Here is a 14,306-nt window from a genome sequence, read left to right on the forward strand (position 1 = left end):
CTTTTGTGTATATAATAACCAATATTGTCCATATGGCAAAGATCCACTTTAATTGAAGTTACAAAGAAAATAGCCAAAGTACTTACCAGATGTCTCAATAACTCTAAGGTAAAAATACATGCTTGAAACAAGATGTCTGGGAACACATGAACAATATAAATTTGCCCCAAAAGTTCATCTGTTAACCATTGTATTGGCATGATCATTTCTTTGCTCCAAGTTCAATCTAACAGAAAGTTATAAACTTTGACTTTTCATCTTCCAGAAATACCAGCTTTCTTTTTAGGAGGGAAATAAAAGGAGAGAAAAAAAGAAACAGCAAGACAGACATGAGAATAGAGTTTACTAAAAATGGAGCTGTATCTTCAACACTTAACTGGAAAACCAGGGCTAAATAACTTCATTTTAGTAGCTGTATTTTTATTTGCAAATGTACACACCAGATAAATCCAAGATTCCAGTAGCACAAGTACATTTCTTCTTAGTACAAAATCTCCCTTGTCCGTTCTCTACACACTTTTATGACACTACAACTAGACGTTTTCCAAAAGTTCAAACACAAATCAAGGAACCTAGAAATTGCTGGAACCTAGAAATTGCCTCTCTGCCTCTTGTGATTTCTCAAGTCTCGAAATCATTGGCCTGATTGTAATCTTCCCCTAAATCTCACTGGTCAGTTTGGCAGTGGAGAAGGGACAGCTTGAGGCCTGCTAAGATGAGGAAAGCTATTAGGAAAATAAAGGGTGGAGAGTGGGCTAAAGGAAGCTGTGACTTCTCCTTTGGGGTCATAGCCAAATAGGGTTAGTGGAAATTTGAGACAGGCTGGATTCTCTTCAGGTCAAAGCATGGGTACAAACTCCACTTTGGATATTAGAAATTGTATTGGCATATAAAATCTCACATTGAATTCCTTCAGTATCCAGGTTCTCACAAGGACATTACTGTCCTGCTATACTATGTTACTGAATTCTTCTAGTGTAGAATACTGCTGATGGCTTGAGGTAACCTAAAGTCATCCTGATGTCCTTGGAACTGCATTAAATTTAAAAGAATAGTGTAAATAATTGAAGAATTCAACTATTTAATTAACGCCCCCTTCCTCCCCCCATTTAAACCTGATTCTCATGGCTGCAGAAAACTCAGCCCTTACATAAATGTCCAAAAATTAGGTAGAAAGCACCCCACTAAGGGAGCACCAGTAAGACATTAAAGGAGCTGTGAGCTTAAGATGTGCAAGAGGTTGAGAGAACTGTCTGTTTAGCCTGGAGAGAAGAAGGCTAGGATGATCTAATTACTGTCTTCCACCACCTAAAGGTTACACAGAGGACAAAGCTGAGCTTTCTCAGAGGCTGACGAAAGAAGCATGAGAGGCAATAGGCAAAAGTTGCAACAGCATAATTTGTATATAATTTGGATTGGATATAGGGCAAAATTCTTCATAGTGAAAGCAACTAAGAACTGAGGCAGGAGCACAGAGAGGCTGCAATCTCCATCCTTGAATATTTTCACAACTCTACTAGACAAAGTATCTGAACAACGTGATCTAACCATGAAGTAAGTCCTGCTTTGAGCAGGAGGCTCCTCAGATGACCTCCAGAGATCCCTCCCAAATTACATCTTTCTACGATTCTATAATTATAATGAATATTGTGCAGTTTAAGCTAATTTAATCAATTTGAGTAAGAGAAAGTGATTTGAGATTTTTGGATGACTCAGGAGAAATCAAACCTGGGTTAGTATTTTAACTAAACATATGCTGGAATCAAAAAAGCACAGATTTACTTTGTCCTGTGTCAAAGGAAATGAAAGGGAGAGACTGGTGAAACATTATAGGATAAGAAAAGAAGTTATTCAGAATCTGCTAAATATCATCCATCTATCCTTCACTGCCACTTTGCTGTTAAATAGGACTTCAGTTTTCTTAGTTTCATTAAATAATTTCGAGGTAGGTGACATATGTCACTTGTATCTAAGATGCCAATGCAAACATGAAGATGATACTACCAGAACTCCTCTGGGATTCTATTACAAGGTCACATCCTGTCACTTTATACAAATATTATTCCTCTGTAAAGGAATTGGAATGTGAATGATTAATTGCAGACTAAGGACCAGAATCATATGCAACCTTTTAAGAAAGAAACCAAAAAAGAAAGAAAGAAAAATCAAGACATTCTGTATAATAACTGCTTTTAGACACATTTGATGCAACTATGGGAAACTTCAAAGCTCTGAAGCAAAAAGCAAAGAAACATTTGCTCTTAACACAACTGATGTTTTGATAGATTTAAAACTTTAAGATGACATGTTTAATAACTAGGTTTTAATTAAAAATGTTGCATGACAACTGAAAAAATTGATGTATTGAAGTATTTTGCTTAGGAATGTTACTAAAATCATGCTCAACAAATCAAAATAAAGGACAATAAAAGGAAATCAGATCAGCATTTGACAGCACATACACTTTGGTAGACTAGCATCTAGTTCAACTGTAAGAGAGCTGGAGTAAAATGTTCCTTGTACAATGAGGAATTGAATCCATTACTGTCTTCAATCTGTTAAAAAGTAAGACTAGGGAGTAGAGCACTCTTTGGAGCACAAGAAAAGTCTGGGCAGCACTTCACACCTACAGATATACTACTTCAAGTTACTGAGTGAGTATTATTTAGTGGCTTCTTTAATGGCTTTTTGTGTTAATTTATTAAGCTATTAGTTGTTTTGCAAGATGCTAGGCATTTTCAGTAAAGGAAAATATCTAAACCACAGGTAATTATGAGGCTAAAGTAACACTTAAACTATTTTATTAATTTCTTGACAATATAGAATAATTACAATTTTTTTCCTGTAACATTGGATATACAGGTCAAAAATAGCTTAGCATCTAAGATCCTTATCCTGCACTCCTTAATCAAGGAGAGTTTTTATTGTACTATCAACAGGCAACTTTCCTCGTAGTAAAAATCAGAGGATTAATATGCCAAATAAGTTTAAGATTCTAATTTCAATCAGCAGGGGATAAATAAAATGTTTTACAGCTGCCACTGTCCCTGCCTACATTTTTAAAGGAGGAGGCTTGGAATTTTTACCTTCACCGCCCTTTTGGGTGTCTCAGCCAAGACAGGAGGAAATAGTCCTTTGTAGAAGCCAAGTAATCTATCAAATAAAAACAAAGAAATTATTTTTGTATGGATAAAAAACATATCATTACCATACCGCCAATTTTATTTTCACTTTTGAGTAAAACAACTAACTTTTCAGCATTTCCAGGCATACAGACAAATAATGATACTCTCTGCTTACTCGCTAAATAACTAATATGATACCAATTATACCATGTGCTGGTGAGATGATATAAAGAACTCAGCAATGAATATGTAAAAATTAAATCCATTTTTTTCTGAGTAGACAAGAAATTGTGTTTAAAAGGAGAACAGTTTTGACAATGAAAAGGAAGTATTATTTCATTGTTTTAAATTTTTTACACAGCAATGATAGTATTAAAAAAATGAAGTCACAAAATACAGATTTGAAAAAAACTGTGACTCCAGCAAGTTGCACACAAAAACCCTCATGTTCACATGCTAGGGTAAGACGTCTTTTAAAATTTAGTTTTAACCCCTCTCAAAATGTATAAATTTTTTTTTTTGGCAACTTAGTTTTAACACAAGTTAGCTATTCACAGAGCCATAACAGAATGTATGTACTTCACCTTGGAAAAAACATTTGGGCATTGTCTTGCCACTGTACTCACTCAGGTCTTTGTCCCTCTCTTGGCCTGGCTCTATAAACACCTAAGGATTTTACAGTAGCTGCTGACTTCTGGAGCTGGCCCGAAGCCAAAGATTTTCTTGTTGCAGTGTTTTGCTTTGCATCGTCTCAATTTTATGTCTATCTATCTATAGATATAGAGCCTGCTACAAACATACATGGCATTTGCAGGCAGCCTGAGCTCTGCTTACAACGCCAATATAGATGCATAATGCTGTGTCTTGGGAATGCTTTAAATGACAGGTAGTTCTCAAAATCCCCATATGAGGTAAAAATAGACATAATTCTTGTCTGCTAGGTCTTCACACTGTGCCTGGGGAGAGTTCAGAAAGGAATCTAATGGAATCACCAAGATGAATCATAGAATCATAGAATCATCAAGGTTGTAAGAGACCTTCAAGGTCATCCAGTCCAACCCAGCACTACCACCGTAACCCCTAAACCACATCACCCTAAATCATATCACCCAGTGCCAAATCCAGATGCCTCTTGAACACCTCCAGGTATGTTGACTCCACCACCTTCCTAGGCAACCTATTTCAATGCCTGGCCACCCTAACAGAGAAAAAATCTTTTTCAGATACCTAAGCTACTTTGTTATCCAACAAGAGCATATCTTACAACTTATTAATCTTCAGTTTATACACATTTATTCAGGACTATAAGAGGATTCCATGTACAAAAAAAAAAATAAATAACTTTTTAAAGCAAAGCATTTGTGTCTTTTTAAAACATTGAAAGGTGGTAGTGTTAGCATGTGATGATTAACCTTTCCAAAGCAGCCTACTATTTGGAATATTTTTGCAGAATGTGTAAGAGTCATGACATTAATAGATTCTCCTATAGTTATTCTGTGAATGACAAAGGAAAACAATTAAAATAATATTCCCCACATGAATGTAAAATACCACAAATGTTATACCATTTTTCCCTCCCTTCTTTGAATGTTTTTCTGGAGTTCTCTTCTTAAGCTTCTCCAATATCAGTGACATAATTTAGGCCTTGTAAGATTCTCCGGGGTGGAAATCTTGCTTATCCTTCCTCTGAGGTAAGCAAGTTATGAACTCCAGCCCATGATAAAAGGATATTTTGAGCATTTTATAAAATTATGGTTTCATGACAAAATAATGAAAGTCCTTGGGTAGAAGATTTAAGGAATTCAGTTGAGTCATCAGGTGTTTCAATCTCTCCAGTCTCACCTTCCACACAAAAATAATTATATATATGTATGTATCTATTAATATAGATATGGATATACCTATAAATACCTATAGATAATAGATATAACAATATAGATACACTGGATCCATAGAAACACAGAATCATAGAATGGTTTAGGTTGGAAGGGACATTAAAGATCATTTAGTTCCAAACTCCCTGCTATGAGCTTGGAACCTTTCACTAGATGGGTTACTCAGATTCCCATCCGGCCTGGTATTGGTCTTTATTCTTAGTACTGGTCCAGTCTTACTCTTTAAGGTTCATGCATATTCAGAGTATATTGCTGATTCAGCAATTGAAAGCTATTGAAAAATCAAATAACTTCAAGCATGCAATCCATACATTTTAATGTGAGTTCAAACTGAAACTGAGGTCCAAGTAGGATCAGCTACAAGAACACAGATCCCTATAAACACTTTATTCCTTTCAGCTCAGTCTAAACCCCTGAAAGCATATCTACAACAGGCATCCCTTTTGGAATTTCTAGTACTACGCATGATTGGAATTGGAAAACAAAAAGTCTTCCACTGCTCTGCTCACAGGTGTAGCTCTGACTATAAAATGTGAGACCCAATCTTGGTCCAGATTTATGTAAGAGATATATAAGCAGAGAAATATGCAGTGTAAAGCAACAATTCAGTTCTAAAAACACACAGTAACATTACCCATCCTTACATAGCAGGACAGATTCCTTTTCCAGGAAAATGTTACTGTGTAACATTCCCATTGTCTCTGAGCATCTCAGGGAAAACTTTTCAGAGAAAATGTGGAGGGGAAGGATAAGACAGGAATTCAAGCAATAGATTTGTCATCTCAGCAATCCTGTGGGGCAGATGGTCACTTTTAAAGAGTAATTCAGCATTCTCTCCCAGCTCAGTGTCGAAATACCAGTGATTCAGATGATCATCACAGCAGGCGAACAGAAAGTGGATTATTTGAAAGTTCTAGAGAAATGGGAACTGAAAATATAAAAAGCAATTATCCATTTCTTCTCAATCACAGAACAGTTGAGGATGGAAGGAACTTCTGGAGATGACTTGGTCCAACCCCTTGCTCAAGAAGGGCCATCTAGAACCAGTTGTCCAGGACCATGACCAGATGGCTTTTGAGTATCTTCAAGGAGGTAGACCCCACAACCTCTCTGGGCAGCCTGTGTTCAGTCACTCTCACAGTAAAAAATGTTTCCTAATGTTCACATGAACTCCCTTGAGCTTCAGTTTGTGCCCATTGCCTCTGGTCCTGTCACCGAGCACCACTGAAAAGCACCTGGCTTCATCCTTTTTACACCCTTTCTTTGGGTACTCATGCACACTGATCAGATCCCCCCTTGAGCCTTCCCTCCTCCAAACAGAACAGTCCTGTCTCTCTCAGCCTTTTCTCATATGAAAGATGTTCCAGTCCTTTAATCATCTTAGTGGCCCTTCAACTGAACACTCTGTGTTATGTCCAGTGCCTCTTGCACTCGGGAGCCCAGAATGACACAGTGCTCCAAGTGTGGCCTCATCAGTGCTGAGTAGTCCCTTTGGTTGCAGGGCATATTGCTGGCTCATGCTCAGCTTGGTGTCCACAGGGACCTGCAGGTCCTTTTTTGTAAATCTGCTTTCCAGCTGGTTAACCCTCAGTATAAAACTGATGCATGGGATTATTCTTCCCCAGGTGTGGGACTTCACACTTCCCCTTGTTGAACTTCATAATGTTCCTGTCAGACCATTTCTCCAGAATGTCAAAGTTCACCTGACTGGCAGTAAAATCTTCTGATATACCAACCACTCCTCCCATGTTTGTATCATCAGCAAACTTTCTGATGTACCCTCTGCCCTATCATTCAGAACATTCAGGAAGATATTGAACAGAATTGGATCCAGTATTGACTGCTGGGGTACACTGCTAGTTGGTGGCCTCTGGTCAGACTTCACACCACTGATCACCACCCTCTGGATCTGGCCATTCAGCCAGTTTTCAACCCACCTCAGTAGATACTTACAGAAGCCCTTCTTGTTGCTCTTGACATCATGTACCAAGTTCAAATCTAAGTGGGCTTTGACTTTCCTAACCATGTCTCTGCATGCCCAGGCTATCTCTACACTCCTTCCATGTTACCTGCTTCTACCTTCTGTATACTCCTTTTTTATGATTGAGTTCTGCCAGGAGCTCCTTGCTTAACCTCACACGCCTCTTGGGGCTTTTGCCTGACTTCCTGCATGTTGGGGCATCTCTTGAATAGAGGTGATCCTTGAATACTATCCAGGTTTTCTAGACCCCTCTATCAGGGGACTTTTCCATGCAGATTCACGAAGAATTTACAGTCTGTTCTCCTGAAGTCTAGGGTTGTGAACTTGCTTTTTGCCTTGCTCCGTCTTCTCAGGTTCCTGAACTCCACCATCTCGTCACAACAATTAAGGCTTCATTCAACCTTCATTCCAATGAGGCCTTCCTCATCTGTGTGTTGGAGCTCCAGGAGAACACCTCTCTTCATTGACTGCTGTGTGTCAAGAAGATATCATTACTGTTCTTAAGTAACCTGCTGGGTTGCTTATGCCTTGCTCCTCCAGGAGGTATCAGGGGATTGAAGTCCCAATGAGGATCAGGGTCTGGAAACAGGAGGCTGCTTCTTAGGGTCTCATCTGCTTGTTCTTCTTGATCAGGTAGCCCATAGGAGACGCCTACTACCAAGTCATTGCTGTAAGTCTGCTCTTTAACCCTTACTCATAAGCTCTCATCATCAATCCTCATGCACTTGGTAGTAGTTGCTCTCTCTTTTTCTTCCTGTCTGTGTTCCTCCACTGCAGAACTCCAGTCCATCCACTGCATTTCTGGAATCCCAACCAAATCCTACCCCTGAAGCTGCTCACAGACCCCTAATTCCTCATGTTTATGTCCCATGTTGTGTGCCTTAGTTTGCAGGCACTTTGAAGAGACTTCCTCATGCACATGCAAATTCTTGAGGTGACCCCACTTGAGCCTGTTTTATTCACTTTGTGTTCCTCCTTGTTCACATCATCCCAGACACTTAGCTTGTCAGCCTGTCCGTCTCTCCCTCAGAGCTGCAGTAACTCTCTCCCTCCCCTGTGGCTCCTAATTTAAAGCCCTCTTTACCAGGTCAGCCATTCTGCAGCAAAGATACCTGTGCAAAGATATCACTGTGCATGTCATGTCAGGTTGATCTGCTTATTGCAGCTGTAAGGTTGACATTGAAGATTTTCTGCTGTAGGAATCTCTACCATGAACCAGGACAACCCACAGAGCCTATATTCATGGGTCTATGAATCCCTAAAATGTGAAGGAATCCGTAAATGAGTTTCAATGCTTTACTCCTTTCCAATGTGGAGGCAAATCTCATCATGAAAAACAGACAGGAAGGAGTTAAGTTCTATTCCTATGGAACATATTAAGTTTAGAAATCTAAAAACACATGAAAACTTTGAGGATATACAACCATATATGCAATATGTAATTCAGTAAACATGGTAAGAACTAGTTCAGTATTTAATTATGAACTGTGGTTTAGGGTTTTTTTTCCTTCCTGATTTGAAATAGAAACAGAAAAAAGTTAGGAAGCACAGCCAGTGAGATGAAAGAAATAAAGGAAAGGAGGAAGCAGAAGACAATCCCATCTCATCACTGCCTATTGTCATCTGACTAATTTTTTGCACAAAGCGTAGTCTCTTTTAGAACCTGCTGTGCCTGAGGTGGAGGTCCAGCAGCTGTCCCCAACTTTTCCAAATAATGCTTTACAAATTGCGTCCATTAAAGATACAATTATTTGAAATTTTTGTAGAGTGAACTATTTACTTAATTTTGAAAAACTAGCATGACAGTAACAAAAACTTGAATGCCTTTGCCAGTCAGAAAGTACATACACACACAATGATCTTATACTTCTCTCTTGCTTGGTCAACAACACTGAGTTAGTCTACTTGCTCACAGTGTATAAAATTTTTCAAAGACAATTAATGAATGGTGATGATGCTTCACATCTGAAAGATATCATCACCTGGATTCAGGCCTTCCCTCAGAAAACTAGTTCAGAAAGATTATGGAACAGCAGTAGCAGCAGTAATCACTGCAGGGTGTAATAGAAGAGAGAGGACATGACATCATATCCCTTGCTAGAGACACTGGAAAGAACAAATAAATTTCTAACAGAAACACAGCTACATCTTATTTTGTTTCAGCATTAAGGGTCTAAATGAACATCACCATTCAATTGTATTCTGGGCAAGATCCCAAACTCATCTTTGCAGCAGTTGATTTTGAATCACTGCAGTCAATCATATCTTCTCTATTTGTACTTTCAGGCTTTCCCCATCCTTCTGGTTTCCATTTCTTGTTTGGAAGTCTTGAGTCATTCACCCTGGCAAGACGACCAACCTAAATCAGTTATTTTCTCCGAATTATACTGAAATTGGGATCTTGCTCTTGTTGTTTTCTTCTTCTGTCTTTCACATAATTTTCCCTTTAAGGATCTAATAAAGCTGATTGAAGGCATAAGCACAATATTCCCTTTCTTCTATTGCTGTCAAATCCAAGGGACTTATCCACATTGTTTTATAATTGAAACAAAAACCTCTTAGGTCCAATTCTGCTTTCATTACCTCTGCATTATCCCAAGTATAAATAAAAGACCTGGGTTTCATGACCACATCACTTACATTAAACAAATGCACAACTTTCTGATTTTACAAAATGTTTTATTTCAACAAAGGGAAGGAATTTTGAAGACATGATTGGTAAAAAGATGGGTGTTCTTCAAAAAGAGGAAGAAAATATGTCTAAATATAATGAAATTTGCTTAGAGTTTTGTCTATACTAGGAAAAAGGTACCTTTTAATTTCATGGTATTTATTATCAACAGAAAGTAAACAATTGAAAACAGGGCAATATTAACTTTAACATAGCTGTTATTGTGACATGATCTTTGTGTTGTCCTAGCTGGAGATATAGATTTAAAATTCCCAGAAGTGCTTAGTGAAGGCAGACACAAATTAGTACCTACCACTGAGAAAAAGGGACATATTTAGCCATGTATTTTAAGAGCTGCAAGTCACTAACCAGTTCACACATGTCATCCACCCTCAATCACAGGATCTGCAACCCTTTGCCCAGCTGAAGAGGGATGATATAGAGGAGGCTGGGTTTCATTATGGGATAAGTGGCACAGAGTTTGGCATCATTGAAAAGATATTAAAGGTTTGACAAGTTCACAGAAAACCAGGCTTGGAAACTTTGTTGCTCTCCAAAAAGCTTTTTTTGTTCTTGTGAAGTATGTTATGTATATTATTCTACTGCAAATGTAAAATACACATCTCTACAGGAACCTTATATAAAGCTATCAATGACACAGCTAATCAGGCTTCTGAATTTCTATTAGGCAAATATATTTCTTTATTTATTCTGTGTCTGCTATATTATTTATGCTGTGTCTGATATCACAGAAGCACAGAATCAACTGAGTTGGAAAAGACCTTTGAGATCATCACGTCCAACCCCTGACCCAACATCACCCTGTGGTTACTAGACCATGGCACTGAGTGCCACATCCAGTTTCTTCTTAAATACCTCCAGGGACAGTGAATCCACCACCTCTGGGCAGCCCATTCCAATGTCTGATCACTCTCTCTGTAAAGAATTCCTTTCTAATGTCTAACCTAAACCTCCCCTGGTACAACTTAAGACTGTGCCCTCTTGTCCTACTGCTGGTTGCTCGGGAGAAGAGAACAACCCCCACCTGGCTACAACCTCCTTTCAGGTACTTGTAGAGAGTGATGAGATCTCTCCTGAGCCTCCTTTTCTCCAGGCTAAACAACCCCAGCTCCCTCAGCCTCTCCTCATAGGACTTGTGCTCCAGCCCCTTCACCACCCTCATTGCTCTTCTTTGGACACTCTTCAGCACCTCAGTGTCTGAGGGGCCCAGAACTGGACACAGTACTCAAGGTGTGGCCTATCTAGTGCCAAGTACAGGAGCAGAGTCACTGCCCTAGTCCTGCTGGCCACACTATTCCTGACATCTGCCATTTTAGATGCTGATACTAAATACTAAATACTAGGTCCTTATTTTCACAACATATTTCCTTTTTTTTTTCACTGAGCTTTCATTGCAATACATGGAAATTAAGGGAAAACATAAATTTTTTGCAGCAAGTAAATGTAATACAGAATCATGTTACCATGTGCCTCTAGTAACACTGATGTTATACTATATGCTGAAAGAAGACCAAGTGTCCAGCTGTAAGAACACTAGAAGCAGACCAATTAATGAAAGAAGTCCCTCAAATAAGATAAGACAACACAGAGTATGAAAAATGACTAGTTAAAAAGGAAGAGACTGTTGGTGAAAGCTATTAGGATAATTCAGGAAAGCACTAAACAGTGGAGAAACTGGCTCAGAAACAATCAGACTGGCCAAGAAATGGATTAATAATCAGCGTCAATCTACCTCACTTACTCAAAATGACAGTCATCAACATATTTACTGCATGTGGGTCAGATTATGAAGTTATTACGATCCATCATCCATGTGACTGTTATTCTTACTGAGAAATGAGTCTTCCATCCATGAGTTTTAATCACCTCTGAATCTCTCGGTCAAAATCCTTGCTAATTTTTTGGCTTAGAAAGCTGCACTCTAAATTTATGTGAGTTACAGGACACAAATATAAATTCCTCAAGAAAAGGGAAGATGAAACCTTCTCCTTCCTTACTTATGTCTATAGCAGCAAAAAGAGTAAAAAAAGGGATCTTTGTTAAAATTTATTTCTATTCAAATAATTGTCTTTTTTACTTTTATATGCATTTTTTACTTTTATACTACATGTTTTTCACATGCTTTCTGTGTTTTACTATACCCAAGCACCTAAGAAAAAACAATCTAGGAAGGTTAAGGTGTAGCGTTGCTTTGTAACACAAAACAAAGCCTCAACAATTTCCTGTGTGCGCAAAAAGAACATATTTTTCTGGATATTTTTCCCCAAGGATGATTAGAAACTAATAATTTGAGTGCTACACCATTACCATGTCCTGCTTGAGTAATAGATTATTGTGAATTAAATTAAATTGGATTTTTAAAAATGGAGATATGCTTACACCTCCAGCTATTACCCTGCAAGTGCCAGGGGCCTGTGAAGCTGGGTGGACACTGCTGCCGAGGGAGTTATTGGGGTACCTGAGAAGATAGTGATGCTGGTGAGTGGGGAGACAGGACCCTGCCAGCTGCAGCACACTCTGCTTGCTCTCATTGCTGCCAGCCCGGTGCAGGAGCAGCAGCACTTGCTGTGCAGGGCTCCCTGACACCACTGCCTGTGCCTTCTGAACACTTCTCTTGTTGTCTGGCCCCAACAGTGAACGAAATACCAGCTTGGCCCATGCTTCTAAGAAGCCTTAAGCTGGTCTGTTTGGTGTAATTCTTGTTGAAATCAGTGCAAATGGCAGCGTTATTATCACTGGCAGCTGGTCTGGGCTCTTACAAAATTACCTGCATGTAATCACTAGCTGGGCTGTAGAGTGGGTCTACATGTCTCATTTCTTACAACTGACAGCATTTCTTCCCCCAAAGACTTTCCATCTAGCTACCTCTTTGTTTGCAAGAGGAACAAGCTACAGACATGCCAAAACAGCTTTGCCTAGAGCTTCTGAAACAGAAAAATTCTTCGTTGCATTTTGGATTGTCAGAACTGGCAGACTGTTTCATTTGTACAGAAGTTTTAGTTGTTCAAACACTAGAAGAGAATTTATGGGTTTTTTTTCTCCTTTTGCCAACAGTACTGCCATAACTGGTATGACAGGAAGCAGTCTTTGTGTTAAAGTAGCTCCACACCTATGTCTATTGAAGCTAAAGAATATAAGAAAATGATTCTTAATTTTGATATCAGAGGAAACAAAAATAGATTTTTGGGGATATGTGCTTAGAAATCTATACCGGACACTAAAAAAAGAAAATCATAGAGAAGATAATTAGATGTGTTTTATAGAAAGAGTGGCAGCATTTCTCTGTTAAACTGATGCTGTGATTCATTAAATGAAAAATCATGAGATGAGCAAAATTTCTGTGCTTGCCCTTGGAATGTGTCTTACTTAAATTGGTTGTGACTTCATAAAAATACAACATTAAGTTGTTTTAATTTCATCAGAAAAAATGTGGTTCAGGAAGGAAACTTTTGATTGCAAGTCAATGTTATCCTTCATTGGAATAAGTTATACTCTTCAATATCCACATCCGTAATCCCTAGGGAGTTATATGACTCCATGTATTCTTTCCCATCTGCTAGTTAAATTTGAGATTCAAGAGGCTTTCAGTGTCATTATACAGATTAGTGACTCTCCCAAGAGGACTCTAGGTTCATGATACAGTGAATAACTTACAATGAGATTCTGAAGACCAACTTTCAGAGATCGTTTTGTGTTTGTACAAGTTTTGCACCTGCAATTATTTGTGCTTGTAATTTAGGTTAGTTAGATGTTTTTAACTTACAGATGCAATCAGTGATGTAGATACTTAAACTGAACTGAACTTCAGGCAACCACAACTGCAGGTGCAAAATTTTGTCTGCAATTATTCGAATCCATAAACACATCCATCTTCTGAAGTCTAAAGTAAATCTAGGCCAGTAGTGGTTTTATAAAGTGTTTTTAAGAAACTAAAAAATGGGCATATTTTTCCCAGTTCTGAAAAAAATCTCAAAACAGCTCTTTTTAGCATTAAAGAGAATAGCGCATCATTGAATATATACAAACATGCACATAATAAATAATTTTATTTCATTTTTTAGCATCTTGACCTTTGGGGTATTTTTCTTACTTCCTTTACAGTACCTGTATCAGGAAAATAATAAAATATTCCTGATTTTGTAACAGCAATACTGTTGATCATTGCACCAGTAGACAGCTAAAGTCCTATATGCACTGAGTTTAAAGTGTGCAGAATTTGTAGCACTGCTTAGGTAGTGAACAGCACCATGAACATGTACACATACTGGCATTTGAATTTCCACCTGTGTTATCTAGAAAGATATTACCACACAGATATGTGAGGAAACTACCTAAAGACAGACACAATACTTGTATGTGTCTCCAAAATGAGATTCAGTTGTAAGAAAGTCATTAGAAAGATTTTAAGTACTCGGAAGCAAGAAAATTATTCCTTGAAAAGCACATATTTCTTACAGTTATTGTAAGAAACTACAACAGTTACTGTCCCTAGGTACAGGGACTTCCCCTAAGTACAGAGACAGTGTCACAGATCTTTTTATCCACTAGAGTGCCATCATGCAGTGCCAGTGTGATACAGTGAGGGCACAGGTGCAAACCCAAACTTCAGTGCC

At 38.3% G+C, this 14,306-nt stretch overlaps 1 protein-coding gene across 6 annotated transcripts in view; it reads right to left on the minus strand.

Moving 5' to 3' along the window:
* SLC25A21 (solute carrier family 25 member 21) overlaps positions 1–14,306 on the minus strand; it is a 249,339-nt gene that overhangs the window by 23,455 nt on the left and 211,578 nt on the right. For all 6 annotated transcript variants that reach the window (XM_064658647.1, XM_064658648.1, XM_064658649.1 and 3 more), the window contains one exon: positions 3,087–3,153. In XM_064658647.1, the coding sequence (XP_064514717.1) occupies positions 3,087–3,153 (67 nt within the window). The remainder of the gene's footprint in view (positions 1–3,086; positions 3,154–14,306) is intronic.

The sequence above is a fragment of the Pseudopipra pipra genome, chromosome 6, assembly GCF_036250125.1.
Source record: "Pseudopipra pipra isolate bDixPip1 chromosome 6, bDixPip1.hap1, whole genome shotgun sequence".
NCBI classification, from domain to species: Eukaryota; Metazoa; Chordata; class Aves; order Passeriformes; family Pipridae; genus Pseudopipra; species Pseudopipra pipra.